Source organism: Magnolia sinica, chromosome 16, assembly GCF_029962835.1.
Source record: "Magnolia sinica isolate HGM2019 chromosome 16, MsV1, whole genome shotgun sequence".
Lineage (NCBI taxonomy): Eukaryota > Viridiplantae > Streptophyta > Magnoliopsida > Magnoliales > Magnoliaceae > Magnolia > Magnolia sinica.
The window spans coordinates 61718222-61739148 of NC_080588.1; the positions used below are offsets into that span (position 1 = coordinate 61718222).

The 20927-nt window shown below is 38.0% G+C and overlaps 1 protein-coding gene across 1 annotated transcript; it reads left to right on the forward strand.

The window, feature by feature from the left end:
* Positions 1–269: 269 nt before the first annotated feature.
* Positions 270–14379, forward strand: LOC131229258 (nucleobase-ascorbate transporter 7-like). Its single transcript, XM_058225164.1, has 14 exons — positions 270–585; positions 1334–1431; positions 1820–1996; positions 2099–2199; positions 2652–2727; positions 2964–3023; positions 3383–3567; positions 4820–4916; positions 6594–6680; positions 6780–6838; positions 6924–7015; positions 7483–7560; positions 12771–12931; positions 13832–14379. Exons 1-14 carry the CDS (start codon positions 492–494, stop codon positions 14048–14050), a joined length of 1584 nt encoding a protein of 527 aa, XP_058081147.1. The 5' UTR covers positions 270–491; the 3' UTR covers positions 14051–14379.
* Positions 14380–20927: the final 6548 nt, after the last annotated feature.

Consider the following 20927-nt stretch of genomic DNA (forward strand, 5'->3'; position numbering starts at 1 on the left):
TTGGTGTTCAGTCACCACTATTTCATGTGATGTGGTCCACTTGAAATCTGAATCTTCTTATTTTCTAAACACAACCTAAACTAGGATGAAAAAACGGATGGACGGATTGGATATTAAAAAAATCATTATAGAGTGGGCCCCACGGTAAGGGTAACACCAAATCCTCTCCCTTGTAAGTTGTAAACTCAAACGGCTCGAGTATCTATTCGTATCCTCTTCCGAGGATGGGAAGTTTAAAACCCCGAGAGACGTCATAAAAGGGAGGGAGAGACGCTCCTTCATTCTATCTGTTTTTAGCATTTTTTTTTTCCTTTTGTGAAACGGAAAAACGTGACTTCCTTCGTTTCAGCTCCCCTTCCTTGTGTCCGTTTGCTTCCATTCCCGAGAATCTCTACATCGCCTCTTTCAGTCAGAGCGTCCTCAGACATAATAGCAGCTTTTTCCTAGCCAGAGAGAGAGAGAGAGAGAGAGAGAGAGAGAGAGAGAGAGAGATGGCAGCGGCGAAGCAAGACGATTTCCAGCCGCATCCGGTGAAGGAGCAGCTGCCCGGCGTAGACTATTGCATCACCAGCCCACCTCCCTGGCGTACGCCTCCTCCTTTATCCTATCCCCCTGCGCATTTTAGCATCTGCGCGTTCCTTTATTTCTTCTTCTGCTGGGTTTTTTGAGCTTGCGTCTTTAAAATAGTGGTTTTTGAGACGTTAGTTTCGGGTTGTCAATTGGTCGAATTTCTACAGTAATTTCAGCTGTTGATCTAACGGTGATGATATATGCACCCTATGGTTTTTAGCGATAAACCCCGATTTTCTACTTTTGGTTGTAGAGTAGTGCCAGAAATGCACTAGTGCCAGAAATGCACTAATCCAATTCTAAAAAGTAGAAAAGATGGGTGTATTTATCAAAAGCATGTAAATATCGGATTCTTGTCTGCTTTTTATTTTTTTTCCTTTATATATATATATATATATATATATATATATATATATATATATATATATATATATATATATGTTTCTGCGGCTATTTGAGAAAATCAGAAAGCATTTTCACCTCTCTTCCTACGCAAAATTTAGCAGATTTTTCAATGCTGATGAATATCATTTAAATAAATTTCCAAGAAATTTTCCATTTTTTTCCCTCGCAACTCGGATTCTGTCATTCACGTCCAGCAATTTTCCTTTTTTTTTTTGGCCTCAAAATTGCGTTTTTAATCAAATTTCGGTGTTTTTAGTCTATATTTCATGAAATAGATGATAATTGCTTGATGTTTGAAACAATTCAATCCATTTGGACTATTCTCTCTATGGATTTATGGTAATTTTTGTAATTTCAGCGGAAGCCGTCTTATTGGGTTTTCAGCATTATCTTGTAATGCTCGGAACTACCGTTCTAATTCCAACGATCCTTGTTCCTCAAATGGGCGGCGGCAATGTAAGATTCTTCTATCTGAGAATTTAGCATTCGTTTGCGAGGAATTATGTAGTCCTTGATGTGTAAGGTCGTCGATCCAGACTGTTGGTCTGATGGGCCCTCCCGTGGATGGATCATGTCCCAAATATTGAACAGATTCAATTCAATATAGACCAAAGGTTGGATGGGTCGGATCTTCCAATCTTGGAGTTTTTTGGGCCACAGTCCATCCACTGTGGGACCCATCAGCTCATTGGTCTGGATCATTGAAATATGGGGTCCAGTTGAACAAATTGAGGAACTGGCGGTACTCTGCATATCCTTTGGTAGGGGATCATATAATTCCGCTTCATTTTATATAACAGTATTTCTGGTTGGATAATTTCTTTTCTTTTTTTTTTTTTGGTAGGAAGAGAAGGCCAGAGTAATCCAGACCTTACTCTTTGTCGCTGGTTTGAACACCTTGTTGCAGTGCTACGTTGGCACTCGGCTTCCTGCAGTGATGGGAGGATCGCGCACATTCGTAGTTCCAACAATTTCGATCATCCTTTCCAATCGATATAACAATGTCTTGGATCCCCGTCAGGTAATTTTCTCTGGGTCATGGTGGTTATTCTTCTTTACATTTTCTAATTCAGTGATTTTGGCTTCTGAGAGAGCTTTTCCTTTTTGGTTTTGGTCGTATCAGAGATTTCTACAGACGATGAGAGGAATACAGGGGGCTCTAATTGCCGCCTCTAGTTTTCAGATAATTGTCGGGTTTAGTGGGCTTTGGAGAAATGTGGTAAGGTGGGTTTTCGATTAGGAGAAGTGGGATTATGTGAAGTTGAGGAGCTTGTTCCATTGCAAGAGTTTTGATCTGATCAGCAGATAGGGTCTGTTTGCAGGATGATTGGAACCATCTATCTGGTGAACAGTACACTGTAAATGAGCCATGGCCCAAAATTTATGCTGACTGTGTTGTTGACAGCCAATCAATGGACTTCTTTTCCTCATGGAATGTTGAGTTTTGACTACTTCCGCCCTCAACCGTCCCAATGAATGTCACCAATCTATGGTTGCAATTGTTGTCAGCATGATTTTTGGACCATGGCATGTCAATGGTGGTTTCCACCCAGGTGAACAGTTCTGATCATCCAACTATGGCTGTGTGAAGGACCCATCCAGTGATTCCTTCTGGAGGACCTCTTTTGAATTTTAGCTTTGAGTTCCTCATTTCAGGTTTTTACTTCTCTGGCCAGGTTTTTGAGCCCCCTTTCGGCTGTTCCAATTGTAGCTCTTTCTGGTTTTGGGCTTTATCAGCTTGGTTTTCCAGGAGTAAGTATTCAGATTCTTCATATTTCTATTGTTTAGTTGGGTTCATCTTGAAAAGAGGCATTGCTCAATGTGTTATTCATTTTTATCTGCTCCAGTTGTATGTGTCCTGTTTCTGCTCTTTCATTTGTATTTTGTTTTGTTCCTCACATGAAGTCATGCCTGACTCGCGTCGATCATGGGATTAGGAGAAATTGGTTTATTCATATGGGAATTCTTGTTTCTACTGATGCTTGTAGGTGGGAAAATGTGTTGAAATTGGGCTTCCTCAAATAATCTTAGTGATCCTCTTTTCACAGGTAAGATGCATATTTGTTCCTCATTTAGTTGTCGCTCACTCTGACCTGTGGATTGAAATATCATCAGTGATTGTGCAATTGGTTTTTGGATTGTTGGCTTGAAAGATATTGTACCACGTATTGCTAGTATTGTAATATGTACCCCAATGTTATATTGATATGTTAAAAACAGATCTGCTATTTATTTATTTATATATATTTTTAATTCCCTGTAGTTCTAGGCCTTTATTTTATTCATTTGATTTTATTTTTTTGCGCCAATGTCTCGAACTGTAACTTTTAGATAATGGGAGCATTTTCTGATTTTACTTTTAGAAGCTAATCATGTTCCATGTTGTGGGTAACCCATATCTTTGCAGTTCCTCCCTCAATGGATAGACGGGAGGAGAGCTCTAGTGGGTCGATTTGCAGTCTTGGTTTCGGTGGCTATCGTGTGGGTTTATGCACATATTCTGACAGTGGGTGGAGCATATAAGAATAGACCTCCAAGGACTCAGTTTAATTGTCGTACTGATCGGGCTGGGCTCATTGGTGCTGCTCCCTGGTAAGCACCTGGTTTCTCGTGGGAATGGATTTTGTTGAATCATTTCTCTTGTCCTTAATTGTAGTTATCCATAACAAAGTTGTGGTAATGCTTTATTTTATTTTATTTTTTGTGCAAAATGACATGAATCTTGGTGTAATTTAACTTTATGCTGTTTTTGTCTCTCGTTTATGTGAAGGAAATTTTTTTTCTAATGCATCTTTCAAAAAAAAAAAGGAAAACAAGAAGAAAAAGGTCTAATGACTTGAATATAACATCAACCTTGCCATCAATGGTCCGTTGACCCCAAATAGCTGAGACAAGGCTGTGATGATATGGTGACCTAATTTTCCTTTTTGCTAAGGTCTCCAGTTGCATTTGTTGTTGTTTCACAATTCTATGCAGAACTCTCATCGATCAGAGAAAGTAAAGCAATAACGAAATCCATCATATTTTCCATCTCCTAAGTTTTCTATCAAGATCCTGTTTCCTACATGACGCTCAATTCATTATAATGGTATCTAGGATCTCCAGTTCCACACATTTTACACATAACTTATTTTTGAAGTATACACATGAATTTTGTGGTTGATGATTGGTCTATAACAGCTATATAACATGCTATATATCAGTGTAGTGATGGTTTCAGGGAAGCCCTGTTATGTTTAGGGGTTGCAATAATTGCCTATGTCATAATGGCTGTTGTGGGCGTTGGCAGGCTGATATATTTTGGTCCATTACGGCCAATATTTTTCCAATTACTAAATTATTTAACTAATTAAGTTTTGGCAAAATAATAATTGCACGTAATAGAAAATCAAATATAATTATAAAATTATTATAGCAATTATATAAATTTCACTTTATTTATTTTTTGTTTTTTGAAAATATTGGCTGATTATGGCCATAACTGCCAATATATTGCCTGATATCCTGTACCTTGTGCCTAACATATACTTGAATAGAGTAATACTTATAGAAAAAAACAAAATATTGGCCACAGCGGCTGATATCTAGGCTCACAACACATTTGGCCTCTGGCCATTACAACCCATTATATTGTCACTTTTGACCTTGGTCCATAAGGGACTTCCATTTATTCACTATTTTAAGAAAATTAACTCAATGAGGGCTCCTTGCAACTTACCAAGTCTCTGCTTCTGTGCATAGAAGAGCTTTTATTATATCTGGACATCCACATTTGACACAAAACTTCATATCGTTTGTGGATTTCATTTTTTTAAAAATTGATTTTCACTTCATATATTTGCAGGGTAAGGTTTCCGTATCCATTTCAATGGGGCAGTCCCACCTTTGATGCTGGAGAATCTTTTGCCATGATGGTTGCTTCAGTGGCTGCTCTTATTGAGGTTTGTTTTTCATAAGTTTGCAAGTCTACACTGGTGTATGAATAGCTAATAATGTGATTTCTCAACCCTCATATGGTGATACCATGCACACGAAGTGTTGCTGCAAGTTGTTGAAGATGCTATGGGGCATTTTTGAAAGAAAGCCATGTTATGTGTTTTTCTGATTGATATGCTTCATGAACTGTTCCTTTCATGAAGTTTATTTGATTGGAAAACCATACCCTTTTGGCCAAATCCGAATTATTTCAACGACTAAATTATACCCGGCAATTCAAGTTGTTGCCACACGTCCACCTATTTGTCATTTCACTTACCAAGACCCTCCGTAGTAACATAAACTTTGCTTAGATACATGGATTTTTAGAAAGAAAATTACCAACTTCTAGATTTTCGTCAAGTTATAAAGTTTTTTTTTTTTTTTTTGGTTTAGCTTGTTAGTACACACCCATGTCAGTACACACACTCCATGTTAGCCACCCCCATAAAGCTATAAATCTGCTGATAGTCCTGAGAAAAAGACCATCTACCTCAGTTTTACCACATAAAGAATCTTGCTAACTGAAACATCCACTTAAAACTTACATGTTTCTTAACATAATACATTCTTCATTTACTGATATTAATTCTGTTATTTCAATCGCCATCCATTTTCCGCATGGCTGTAAGGTGGCTTGGGGAAGTCTAGGTAATTGCTAAGCAAATAATCTGGGCCTAATCCTTTGTACGGAATAGCTAACAAGTTAGGGCATATGATAAATCAAAAAGAAAAAAAAAAGAAAGAAACAATTTAGGGTTATTGGCTGATTATTGGAGTAGAAGTTGTGTTTAATGGGTTTGGAAATTGCTGTCTCATTCTCACTATTATCGTTTTCAGAAAAGGACAGCTTGAACTGAAACTTAAATTTAAGTTCAGCGAACAACCATTTGTGCCAGTTTCAGGCGTGTGCTTAATCATTTTGAGTATAGACTCTGTGTGTTATCTCAATAGTTGAAAGAGGGTTTTGATCCTCCGCTTAGATGCTAGCTTAGTTCTAATATTCGCATCTTCTGGACTACACAAAACTATCAGCAACAGAGATTTTAGGGACCTTCCAGCTTTCTGGCCAGTTAGTTATTTCAGCTGAATTATGGATTTACATTAGCTGAAAGCGGGAGCCACATCCATTGTTTTAAGATGTGTTATGCAATTCTTGCCTTCAAGTACCAGTGTTTTTGTTATGGCCAAGCCTTTAATACTGGTAGAATCCTTGTTTTGGTGATCCATGTTGTTTGTCAAGTATGCTGTGGTAGATGGGATGGACCATAGATGTCCTCCATTGAAGAATCTCGTCCATCAGATTGGTGGAACGTTTTGCCACTGCATATAGACCATTTGGCCATATTTTCTTTTTAGCTCCATTTGAGACATGTCATCAGATAGCTAAGATTGTCCAACGGAAAATTTTGTGCAGCATTTTACATCCATGATGGGGCCCACTGGATGAACATCTGGACACTGAAAGGTGGGCCCCATCTATAGATGTGTTGGCTCAAATAACAACAACAGTGGTTTGGGCTGAGCCGAGCGTTTTGTATGTTATTTTAGATAAGTAGAAAGATCTGTCCCCCATTAACTATTTCCTTTTGTATTCCTTTTCTTGTTCTGATTGGTAAGATTTGATTTATCTTGATCTCCAGTCCACAGGTACATTGATTGCAGTGTCGAGATTTGCAAGCGCCACACCTGTACCACCTTCTGTTCTGAGTCGTGGAGCTGGCTGGCAGGTAGTGTAGGTTGCTTTGCTGTTGCTACAACTGGGAGTCTCCCTTCTGGAGTGCAGATACTTTTCTGCTTGAATTCTTATATTCTGGTTTGGATTTCAGGGAATGGCAATTTTGTTTGATGGGATGTTTGGGACTGCAAATGGTTCCACAATATCAGTGTAATGATATCAAAATTTCATAGCAGAAAAAACAAAATAAAAATTTCAGTGATAAAATGATCTTATTAACATATTATTTGTGCAGTGAAAACGCAGGTCTCTTGGGATTGACACGAGTTGGAAGCCGAAGAGTTATTCAAATATCAGCAGGGTTTATGCTTTTCTTTTCTGTATTAGGTATGGGATCCCTGTTTGCTTATTTAAACTAAAAGAGGTATTGTATGATGCTCAATTGATGAAACTTCCTTTCTCATTCAAACCAGCACTGGTACAATAGTTCCTGCCCTTTGGTAACTAAGCTATTGATCTGAGGGCCCCATCATGTGATGGGCCATGCTCTACTAACTCCCCTATCAAATGGTTCTAGTTGTCTGATGAAAATGGTCAATTACAGTTGATAAACACACTTAATCGGGCCAATCAATCAGATGGTTAGCTCTTGGTATCATTTCATGGGGATATGCTATTCTCCCATCCACCGTGAGGTCACCATATGAATTACTTGGATCACCAGACGTTGGGCCCTACATGTGCAGTTTGTGTGGCCGAATAAAAGCTCAATTGAGCATTGTATATTACCTCAAACTAGAAATTGCTTTCCTTGTTGGCTGATCTAATCTTTTTGTACTTCTGTGACTAACCAGGAAAATTTGGAGCAGTTTTTGCTTCTATCCCAATGCCTATTGTAGCAGCTTTGTATTGCATCTTGTTCGCTTATGTTGGTGAGTACCTCAATGCATGATTTACACACACACACACACACACACACACACACACACATTTCTGCTTCCTAAATAATTATTACACTATTTCTTGCATGTGTAATATTGTGCATGTTTTCTCACCACGTTTCCTGGATATGCATGCATGACATCGCAGTTCTACAAAGGGAAAAAAAGCATGATACACTTCTAACACATGCATGGGTTGGATCTCTACCCATCAGTTGCCTTTGGTGCTGTTATGCATTTTATTATGTTGCAGATATCCTCAGGTACCCAGCAGCGATTTAAATATCAATAGTATTGGCCGCATGTGGTTGATACTATATTCCCCTCGATTGCACAAAATATCACAATGCATTGCTGATATATTTTGCGATATTTTGTCAAAAACCCTTTGTAAAATTCTCCTGTATTGTCGATATATGTGATACATTGTGATATGTGTTGGCAATACATTCCCCCACCGGAAATATAAATAAATTTGCAAAATAAACTCTAAAAAAAAAATCAATTCTCTCAAATTTGTTCGGGGAATCTGTTTTCATATTTATATTGTATGATTAATGAATTATATGAACTCATTTTGGATATCGTTGCATCACTTTTGTCAGATAGGGCCTTGTTTAGGATCCTACACAAAGGAAACTTGTTGTGCCTACTTGTTCTTGCAATCTGTTGCGCTCTAAGTGTGCAATCATGTCTCTTTCAACATTATCCTAAAGTTCTATTGAAAAATTCAATCATTTGCCAATATTTCCCTCAAACAGCGATACATTCCCTGATACATGCGATGTTTCCTGTGCGATACTCTGTATCCCAAGGGTGTGATATGTGCATCAATATCGATATTTAAATCACTGGAGTGCGAATGATTTTTCTACAGATCATATCTTTTTCTTTTTCTTTTTAATTACTTTATTCACTTCATAAAATCATTTTCAACATTAGATCCATATCTAGGTCACACAATTCATCTAGCATAATACCACCCATTATAATGGGTATTATAAAGGGAACAGTTGTTATCCGTTGTGCTACGTAATGAAAAATGCCTGTTAAACAACAGCCCTTGTTTTGATTGTAAGGGCGTTGTTTTCTCACATGGCCGTATATAATGGAATAACGGCCCTAAGTTACACGAGTTTGTCATTTGAAATATAATAGCATTACATTATGGAATATAACCATGTTTTCCAGTAAAAATCGCCCTAATATCCCCGTGGCCCACAGTTTTCCTTTCTGCGATTTCCCGTTTTTCCTAGCTGCTGTTACCATTATAACAGGAATGCCTGTCGGCTCTTATGGGGTCATAACACTGTTTTTCGACCTTGATACTTAAGTCATTTCATATTGGCCAGTTGAGGTTTTAGGGGCATTAACAATTTTCATTCTTTATCATTCTAAAATTTTATAGAAATTAAGCCAGAGTCAAGTGACTCAAAGTAGTGTTTAAAGGGCATGAGCAAAGGGAAGCTACTTGGCCCTGTTGTGATGCATAAGTGTCAATGTTACAACTTGCATATTTTTTTTTTGTAATTAGAAAATTAAAGAAGCTTTGAAACTGGAGAAACACAAGGGAAAATAGAAAACAAATTTAAAAGGAATTTTTTTTATATTATTTTTCTTAGAATATACCATTTGCAAGACTTACATGTCAGGAAAACTTCCTATTTCATTACTGCTTAAGAGAAAGAAGAAATCACCTTCCCTTCAATTACTATTCGAGTAAAGAAAGAAGACTTCCCCACTCATGACGGCTTGCTGCTTTTCAAGTTGGACTGTGGTGTGAGTGTGAATGTGATGGTGGAACGAAGTTGGAAAAAAGAAGAAACCCTAATCTCTTGAATTCTAAGTTTCATCATAATAGTAGTTTTTACTCCTTTAAATACATGGAAACATGATGATAGTGATGAAATTGGATGTAAAAAGCAAAAAAGAGAGATGCACCAGGCATGTGCCTCACAGTTCATGGCATTCTCCTCAGAGGCAGCTCTTGCCTTTTAAAACGAATAAACTCCTCAGAGTCAAGCTACCATTCCAAAAATTTAAGAAACGAAAAAGGGGAGAGAATCAAACCAGTGTGCAAGCTTGAATACGTTAGAAAATAACATATCTTCTTTACCAACTGCAAAATTCAGTTATGGAAACTATAACCATGGACTCAAACCTGTGATTGGGAACTTGGTTACAAAGTACGGTAGGAATATTCAAATCAACGAATCAGACAATTTAATAAATAACCCTAATTTCTCTGAACTTCTGGAGTTGTTAATATGATTTAGGCTGATACTAGCACTTGAACCCTTCTTATCTGGTCTCATATTTCTTAATAAATGTCATTAACTTTGTTTTGGAAGAAAGTTAGAAAAGAGGAGAGTTTTTTTTTTTTTTTTTTTGGAGAGAAAAATGTATTAGAGAGGAAAACCTCTGTAATATTCTTTTATTAACATAACCTGATCACCTAAATTACAAAAAGGAATGGCATCCTGAGGTAGCTCTGAAAATGAGATACACAAAGCAAAAAGAATGATGTCCAGCTTGCCTGTGATGTCACATAGGTGAGCAAATTGAAGAACTTTAGTTAAAATAACAGCCAACTGATCCTTGTAATGAACATGAGTCACAGATAACAACCCAAAAGATATCTTTTCACGAACAAAATGACAATCCATTTCTCTAACAAAATTCAAATTCTTCACCAGTTAGCTTGGGCTTTGGAACTTTTATTTGTTGTAGTGCTTCATAAGGTTCATATCTCATGTTCTTTCAAGCCAAAAAGATGGGCCATTCATCGAGGTTGGTTTAATACTGAAATCTCAAGATCATATGCTAAGTCATGGAAGTCTGAATGCCATTCATATCAATGCAATCTGTACCTCTCCAGTAGTCTCTCTCTCTCTCTCTCTCTCTCTCTCTCTCTCTCTCTTTATATATATATATATATATATCATCCTTGGTCAACAGTCTGCATCACTGAACCATGGAGCTACTTGTTCATTTTTAGTGTTCAAGGATGCACTACATGTCCTTGGGCCAAGTAGGATCATATAGTTCCTCCTGATATATCTTTTATGAGTCATAACTCATTGATTGGAATCAACCTACCTAATAGACAATTAGATAGACTTTGTAATCAACCTATGTAATAGTCTATTACATTTGTAACTGTGCGAGTTTGTGGTCTCATTGCTGGTCCTAGCCCGGATAAAGGAGGGTTGCTTCAGGTTGGCAGCCAGTGTCACCATGACTTACATCATGAATCTGAACGGACTGGCTTCATGTAGCTGACTCCAATTAATTGTGATAGGCTTAGATGATGATGGTATGTTTTATGAGTTGTGTCCTACTGACTGGTGGATTGGTCTATTCTTTTGGATCGGAGAGCATCTCAACTGTGTCACTCACCTGGTGACAACTTGTATCTCGCATCCTGTGCCATGTGGGTGAATGTGGTTGATGGGCTGCCTTAAACATTCGTGGGGATTAGCAAACTGCTGTATTTAGTGAATACGTGGTTGTAAGATACAGTAGCAGCTATCACGGGTTATGTTAGTTTTCACCATTTAAAAAAAATGGTGGTGGGGCTTCAAACGCACACGTCATAGTTGTAAGGCAACGTAGACCGTCCAAGTTGCTGACCCAAGTTGGATAGAGCATAACAAAAAATTTGCATTTAGAAGATAATATTAACCATCTGTTTTTTCCCTTTGAATTTGGATCACTCTCTATTTTACTTGCAAGTTCTAACCATCCATATGATATCCATTAATTGGGTGGAGCATAACCAAACAATTGCACTTACAAAATAATATTAACCAGCTGATTTTTTCCCTTCGAATTTGGATCACTCGCTATTGTACTTTTGACCAATGTTTTAAATATCGATGATATCTAATGATATATCCCACAATATATCTTGTTTCCCACCCGTAAGATACGAAACGCACAAGTAGTGCCGATATATCCCACATGTTCAATTCGGTGAGCATTTTCAATTTCTGATCTCCTTTTTTTTTTTTGCAAAATTATGTTAAATCAGTTTCAAATGGTTACAAATCCATTATTTCTTCATGTTTGTATGAAAAATCATGGAGTTCGAGCTTTGATTTCGATATCCAGTAGTTCTTCATGTTTTCCATGTTTTTTTCGAAAATTTGCTTCAGCTAGCTGTCAATTGAGACTAATTTCAAAATTTGAGTGTAGGTGGTTAGATTTGGGGAAAATTCAAAAATTTCCCAATTTATCCCAAATTTCTTGCAATGTTGCACTCCAAACATGAAATCTAGCATGTATAAGGGCTGATCTACTGATTTGTTAACTCCTTGTCAATTTTAGGAAAATAAAAAATATTTTTAATTAAAAAATAATAAAATATTTTTTTTTTGAAATTTTCCTTCAGTTATTTTTCAATCGAGACTAATTTCGAAGTATTTAGGAGTGTTTGATGAAATGATCACCACATAGACTCTAAATTTTCTGCATCCAATTTGAATAAAGTTGCATTAGTTCGGTTAGACAACGCATAGCTTAGGACCCTATACAAAGGAAACCTATTATATGCACTTCTTTTTGAAATGCTATGATTTAAAAGTGTGTATTAAGGTTTTTTTAAATAATCCCTGAAGTTTCATTGAAAAATTCAACCATTTTTCCAATGTCTCCCCATTTTTCCCAAAAAGTGTGATAAATCACCCAATACAAACGATATATCCCATGTGATAACCGATACATATCTGTATCCCAAGGATGCAATACGTAATGCGATACCGATATTTCGAATCCATTTGAAATTAATTGGATGTTTAGGATTGGTTGATTAGTGTGATTTTAGTGATACGCTCCATCCACAATGGGAACCACAATTTGGATCCAGGTCTGGATAGCTGTACGTCAGTGCCACATGTGAGGATGATGAGTCACCATCAATTCTTAAATAATGCAAAACTTAACATGGAGCGTCTAGCCTATCTATCACACGAAGAGTATAACCAGGTGATTCCTGTTCTCTTAATCGTCCACTCTTGATGGATGCCTACAGTAAGTAGATTAAACAGCATTGCCATTTGGATGCCCTCATTGACAGATATCTGGTTTTTTTGCTTTGATTAGTTAGTTCCCCATTGCTTTTGTTCTTCATTTATTTTCACCTCACAGCTTAAATCGGCCTTTGTGTGGTACATGACCATGGTCTATTATGGTAAGAGCAGGTTCTGCAGGGCTTGGATTCCTTCAGTTTTGCAACGTCAACAGCTTCAGAACCAAGTTCATACTAGGCTTCTCATTCTTCATGGGATTATCTGTGCCTCAATACTTCAATGAGTACGCATCGGTGGCTGGATATGGCCCTGTTCACACTAGCGCCAGATGGGTATATACGGATACCCTAACTGAAAAACTTTGCCATTATGTAACGGCCATTACATATCGGCAACCATTATGCTTTTTAGGGTTGTAATGGCTGAAATTGGTTTTTTCCAAAAGAGTAAAAAAGAAGAAGAAGCCATAATGGCTGTTACCGCCCATATCGTAACAGTAATGGCGGTGACTGTAATGGCCACCTATACTATTATGGAATACCTTGCTCTGGTCAAGTGTGATGGATGATATGCAGGCACTTAAAAATTACTTCGAAATTGCATACGGGGTATACAAGTAGTTCAAACTAATCTGTCCACATTATAGGTCCCAAAACTTACACTTATTTGGTTATCTGACCATCAGATTGGTGGACATTTATAATTTATTGGACAGTTAAGGATGAATTATATCCAATGTCCCTATTTAAACAAACAAGTATCCATGAATCAGATGTTAGGATTGTTCAATGAATCTGATTTTGGGCCTGTGACTTGCAACAGTGGATTCCAGATTAGTCTGTTTAATTTGAGTTAACGTGTGCCATGTATGCAATTTCTGAGTGCCCATGTATAAAGTATCTTGGCCAGAGTATCAAATAACACCCCATACTTCAATTGATTAAAGAGCTGGGTTTGGATGTTCAATCTAACTGAATAGCAAACATGAGAAGGAAATGACCAAAGTTTATCTTGAGACACGTGAAATTACGGTTAGGGGGTTGTCTGTTACGGTGAATTAAAATGGCACCATTCCCACTTTGGTGATTTCCTCAATTATGAACTGAATGAATTGCAATTGAGTTCAGTTAAGCACCCAAACACACTTAACAATTTATATTATGAATCATTTGCTACATGATAATGCCACACACTGAGAACATTCTTACATATAAGATACTCTCATCCTGCAGTTTAACGACATGGTGACCGTGATATTTTCATCACCTGCAACGGTAGCGGGTATGATTGCATTCTTCTTGGACTGCACCCTCCACCGCGGGGACAGCGCGAGGCGAAGAGACAGAGGCTGGCATTGGTGGGCCAAGTTCAGGTATTTCAAGACTGATCAAAGAAGCGAAGAATTTTACTCCCTCCCCTACAACATGAACAAATATTTCCCCTCGGTCTAAGTTGGAAAACACTGTCCGACCACCTGTTGATATCCTGATCAGGTCAGATTGCCTGCCCCACCCAATTATATCCTTTCTCAGAAAGCATACCAACACAAGTTTTAATCCTTGCCACATATATATAATATATATTGAACATGAGAATTACGAGGTCAGATTCAGGGACCATAATTTGTTTTTGGGGTGGGGTCCACTTTGGATCCCTTGCCCTTTAAGGAAGACTCCATTATTATGTTGGCGAAGCCTGTAATTAGCTTCTTTATATCCATTGGATGAAATTTTATCACTGAAGGCTTAATTAAGATCCTATTTATCAGGTTTTTGTGCTAGCAGTTGGGTGTAGATAAGTGCATTTTGTGCAAGTGGGCCCCATGGTTCTGTGATCCAGGTTGTTAATCTGATGGGCTACAGTGGATTGGGGATGCCCCAAAAATCTTGCGGATTCGAAGTTCATCCAATCTCCGGTCTTTTCTCCTGGAAACTTGCATTGTTCCTTCAGGCTGTTTAGATTGGTGGAATCCACAGGAAAACCATAGAAATATTTCCTCCATTTGTGAAAACAAATTAATCTTTGGAAATTGATTTCTATTTCTGCGATGTTCTTCAAAAAGCATCGATTTCTATTTCCTAAAAACAAAAATGTCAAATCTAGATTTCCATGGTTACGAGAGACAACTCTTACCTTTTGCCCATTGACCTATTAACATTTCCCTTACCTCTTATGCGACATTTGGTTTTCCATTTCCACATTTTGGCTTCCACCAATCCAAACAGGCGTAGATCATTGTTCAAAGGGTTACCTATCATGATGATTTTTGGAGCAACTCTTATTCTGTTGGGCAAATCAGATTAACAGTCTAGATCTCTGAGCCATGGGCCTGGCATGTATGGAGTGGTTGCATCAATCACAATTAGCAGTCTGGATCTCTGAACCATGGGCCTGGGCATGTATGCAATGGGTCAGCTTGGGTCCTGGTTGGGGTCAGCCTAAGCCTGACCCATTCAATGAAATGGTCAAGAAATCTGGTCCTAACCCCGACCTGATCCACCAAAAATTTCAAGAGCCTGAACCTAACCCAACCTGATCCGTTTAATTGCAGTCGGTTTGGGGTCAATTGACCTGCTCAACCTGACCCATAAACTAACTGTAATATTTCATGTTAGGCTTCTTGGCTCTTCTTTAGTATTCATGTGTATGGAGCTCACTGTTACAGGCTCAGTCCAATCCACCGTGGATCCAAAAATCAAATGGTTCAAATTCCTAACCATGAGCCCACTTGAATATAATAGACAAAGCCAACAATATTTGATGTGGTACAGATTGTAAATGAATGACCAAAATGTCTAAGAAGTCTTAGAGGAATATAGCAAGGATATTCTTGTTTTGAGTCATGGACTGGGTCGGGTTGGGTTATTTGGCCCAGCCCATTGATTGAATGGGTGGGTCTGGTGGGGTTGGCCTAAACCCAAACCCAATCCAATAGTATAAATGTGTTTTTTTTTTTTTTTTGGCCCCAGACAAAAACAGTAGGGTTGTACATCGAGTCGAGGTGGGTAAAATTTGGCTTGACTCGGTCATGCTCTCTTCGAAGTTGAGCTCGCCCTCAAGCTTACCATTGGAGCTTGGCTTGTTTGCCAAACCTTTTGAGGCGAGCTTGCCTCGAGGCAAGGTGAGCCTGCTCCCAACCCAGCCCTAACCTGACCCCCAAATCAACGATTCAAAACTCCAAATCTCAATTTTGAAATTTGGAGTTTTCTATTTTCAAACAATTACATAAAATATAATAATTAAAGAGCAGATTTAGATAGAGGTACCTTACGGTTGAGAGAGACTCCTACCTCACCCTGCTAGGCACAGGCTTGAAAATTTAGGTCTGGTCTTTGGGCTGGGCCGGGCCATGCCAATGATGATTGTCCTGGTCCAAACATCAACTAGGTCCCCATTAGTAAAAATAATAATAATAATGCTTTATTTCACTATTCAAACTTATGTTATTTTAAGCCTTTCCTTACAAGGCCAGCCTCCGCCTTGTAAGGCAAGGCCTTCTCAGCCTTCTCAGCCTGATTAGGGTCAGGGCCAGGCTTTGGGGAGGGTTGGGCTAAGGCAAACCTGGGCCTGGTTCTATGTAGCAGTGTCCGTATCTAACTCTTTTGATGAACATAACTGTACTTGGTTTTCAGGTTGTGCAAATAAGTCTAAGGTTTCAAGTTTCTACAAGTGGCTTTTCTTTGATTTGTTGGGCCCACCATGGATGGACCATCCCTGAAATCTCTGGGATTGAAAGATCCTAGCCACCAATCTGGAACCTTTTTTTTCTAGTGAATGTAGGTCATTTCTATATTCCTCTTCTATCAAGAATCGTATCATCGAGGAGATTTTGTGTCATGGGCCATCCATGCTGGGGCCCAAAGACCAATGGTCCTCACCTGTACACTGAAGTCTGGCCTAGGCTTTAGTTTTGGGCAAGCATAGCCGTCGATTAAAGGACCCAGCTCCAGGCCTGGCCCATCACTAGACTGACCTGCCACAATCCAAACATGGGGAGGTTGGTAATGTCCCCAAAAATCTTTTTATTACATGTGGGACTCCTAATCGTCCATCTCGACCATCCATTTGTTTAGAACCACTAATGGACTAACCATGCTGCAAAAGTCTCTCCGATTGGATTATTCTATCCCTTTGAATGTTTGGTCATTTTGTTATAACTGTCGCTTAAATGCCACTGATCGGATGGTTAGCATCATCTGACAAAAGTGCATCAAAATCATAAGCAATCTGCCGGCGCTTCAAGACATGGATTCTCAATTGGACGGTTCATGTTCATGCCATTTATGGGGGATTGCGTGATCATTTCAAAATGCATATGGAATGAATGGACTGTCCAGATATAGTTTAAATACTCAGAAAAAAATGACTTCACTCAGCTGAGCCAACTCATGCAAGATATAAGTAAAAACTTGCCACCTAAAATATAATGAATTTTACAAAAAACTACCTAATTAATATGGAATTTATACCTCATTAATCCCGGTATTATTATCCTCCCAACATCTTTTGTTATATTTTTAATGATGGGTTGGATGTGTATGCCAGCAAATGGGTTGGCTGCTTGGGTGGGCACGTTTATTTAAAATCCATCCTGACCACCAAGTGCACCACCTCGTGTTAGGCCAAGGGCCCAAAAATCAGCCCATTTATGATTAAATGGATCACATGATTGGAAACATGTACAAGGCAATGATCGCCTTCCATAGTGTTTCCCTTGGTATATCCAGGGCCTAAAAATATTGTATGGCATCCAATGGTTGGAATAGATTTCATTTAATCATCATGGTAGGCTCTGTGAAGATTAAAGGTGGACGTTTCTCTCCCAATTTTTTTTCTTTTGTGTCGCCTACTTGAATTACAAGTCATCTTGATTTTTTAGATCTAGGCCTAAACTAGGATTAGGCATCTTATTGTCAAAGCAGATAGGCTTTGCCAAAAATCAAAGTCACGTGCATTGCTTTATATAGGTACGTAGAGTACGGATAAAGAACGAGTTGCACAACAACCTTGTCTTGATTTTGACGGGTCTATTGTGATGTTTATGTAAGATCTACTCCGACTATTAGATATTTAGTAGCATATGAGGCCAAGAGGAAAAACAATAAGGATAACTTGTGATTTCATGAGCCACACCAGAGGAAGCAGTTGGGAGATGGATGCCCACCCTTGATTCTTACAAGTCCCACTGATAATTATACGAAATCCACTCCAATCATTAGAATCCACACAAACATTTAGACCTGTTTTCAAAAAAGGTCATACCCATCCTTGTACATTGGTTCCAATTATGTGGTCTACCTGAATCTAAGATGGAACTAAATTTTGGATTCTTTTTACATGAACCTCATAATGGGGCTCACCTGAGCTACCCACCCAGTTGCTCATATCGATTTATAAGGTACCTTTTCAAAATCTTTTTGAAAAGATACTGGAATATAAATTCCATATTAATTACGTAGTTTTTTGTTTTTTTTTTTTTTTAATATTCCTGAAAAATGCTAAACTCACTCCACTCCATGAAAGAGTGGGGAATAGAGAAATATGGGACACATGGTATTCCTCTTACATTGAACATGTCCAATGGATGGGCCATACCATGATTTTCAAACCAAAAACCTGGCAGATCCATAATGTGAACCAAATTATAAAAAATGATATACACCACTCAAAAACATCTAAATTTATATATAACCCGTTTGATGGATGATTTGATTGGCCAGATTTTTGGTCCATGTGATCAACATGGTAAGGGGTATATGTTAAATGGGTTAGATTTTATTTGCATTCCATGTGGGTGCCATAATTCTCAACTTCACTACCTTTTAATGGAAAGATAAATAATTTCATCTCTCGAAAAGCATTTGGCTAAGAAATTTACGGTAAATTCCCAACAAAAGTAATAAAAAGATTAGCACCATTACTAGGGTTGTACACGAGCCAAGCTAGCTCGAAAAGTTCGCTCAGTTTGGCTCAATCTAGCTCAACTTGATTTAGCTTGAACGATAACTTGAGGCGAGCCAAGCTTCATATGACGCAGCTCATTTTGAAAATAAGCCGAATTAAAGTATAGTGGATCTTAACTCAACTCGGCTCAACTTGAATATATATTATATTATACATATATTAATATATAATATTTTAAAATAAAAAAGTTATAACTTAAACCCCTACCCAACCTTTCCATCCCTTTCTTATCTTTTTCCTTACCTATCCCGCCACGCTCTCTCTCTCTCTCTCTCTCTCTCTCTCTCTCTCTCATTCTCTTCTCCCAACTTGGCCACTCACCTAAGCTCAACTCAGCGTCTACCCGACTTGTCTCAGCCTTACAGGCTGCACTCGGCCACTTGCCCGAGCACACACACTCTCTCTCAACACCAATAACAAGGTATCTCTGTGGCTCTATCTAATATTATATATATTATTAATTAAATATTTGATTTAGAAGTTGGGTTGGGTGCTGGTTGGGTTAGTTGGGTTGGGTGGTTGGGTTGAGTCGAGTGTGGGTTGGGTTGCTGGGTTGAGTTAAGTGTGGGTTGGGTGGCTAGGTTGAGTCGGGTGTGGGTTGGGTGCTGGGTTGGGTCGGGTTGGAAGCAGACTCAACTTGACTCGTGGTAAGCTTTCCTTGACTCGATTCACTAGCTCGCCTCGAAAGGTTTGACAAACAAGCCAAGCTCCAATGGTAAACTCGAGGCCGAGCTCGAGCTCGAGGAGTGCACGAGCGAGTCAAGCCAAGCTTGGCCCATCTCAACTCGGCTTGATGTACAACCCTAACCATTACACCATGCTTCGCAGGGAAATTCCGAGCGAAAAGTACGACACTCATACACAAGCACTTAGGACATTCTATAAGTAGCATTCATTAATTCAAATTAAAATGGCTAAATTATGAAATTTATTATTTCTAAGTCGCGGTTTCAAAATCAGATAAGTCAAATAATCCAAACCTTTGATTAATGTATTGAAAAAAAACGTTCACACATGATCAATATAAGCAAGATAAAAATAAAAAAGAAAATGAATTAAAAACACAAAAGAGTCAAACCAAGACAAGAGACGAGATATAAAGATTTGCATAATTCGACAATATACCTACTTCACATAAAACAATACAAAACTTTCTATTTACTAAAAATAAAAGAAACAAAAATACAATACTTATCTCTCTTTCACACATAAAAAGAAAAAATATCTCAAAAAATGAATTAATGAATAAAATAAATTATAGTAGTGATGAGAGCAATCTACAAAACTAACGGCACTCACTGTATGCATAGACCGTAAGTTCCAATGGTAAGCTTAAGGCCGACCTTGAGCTCGAGGAGTGCATGGACAAGTCGAGCCAAGCTTGGCCCACCTCGACTCGACTTGGCTCGATGTACAACCCTAACCATTACACCATGCTTTGTAGGAAAATTCCTAGCGAAAAGTAGGACGCTTGATACACAAGCACTTAGGACATTCTAAAAGTAGTATTCATTGATTCAAATTAAATTGACTAAATTGTAAAATTGATTGTTTCTAAGTCACGGTTTCAAAATTAGTAAGTCAAATAATCCTAACCTTTGATTAATGTATTGCAAAAAAATGCTCACACATGATCAATATAAGCAAGATAAAAATAAAAAAAGAAAATGAATTAGAAAACACAAGAGGGTTAAACTAAGACAAGAAACAAAAGATATAATGATTTACATAATTCGACAATATACTTACTTCGCATGACAACAATACCAAACTTTCTTCTTACTAAAAATAAAAGAAATAAAAATACAATACTTACATCTCTTTCACACATAAAAGGAAGAAATATCTCAAAATATGAATTAATGAAATAAAATAAATTATACTTAGTGATGAGAACAATCTACATAACTCACGGAAACAACCTTCACTTCACTCACTGTTTGCATAGACTGTAAGTTCTTGATATGGAATTGCCGAAGGACCTTACTGTGCATTGAATATGGAGATCTGAAGAAGTGAATGACTTACCTTGTTGTGATGTTATTGTTGTAGATAGGGATGCTGAGGTCTTCCTTTCCTAACACCCTTTGGAGAAGATACGATGAAACTCAAGCTTCTGTCGATGATGTTGGATTGAGGACCCAGCCTTCTTAATATAGGTTAATGGGTTTAGGAGTTTGAAACCCATCAAAACTCATTTCTCAAAGGCTCCACACGAATTGAAATCCTAATTCTACTGAAATAACTGTGTTCGTATCATAGTTTTAGCATTTTATCCCTTATGCGAATTTCTGGATGTATCACAACATATTGTGGACCACTGGTATTTCCGATCACATTATCCAACTCTTAGGACAATTCAGA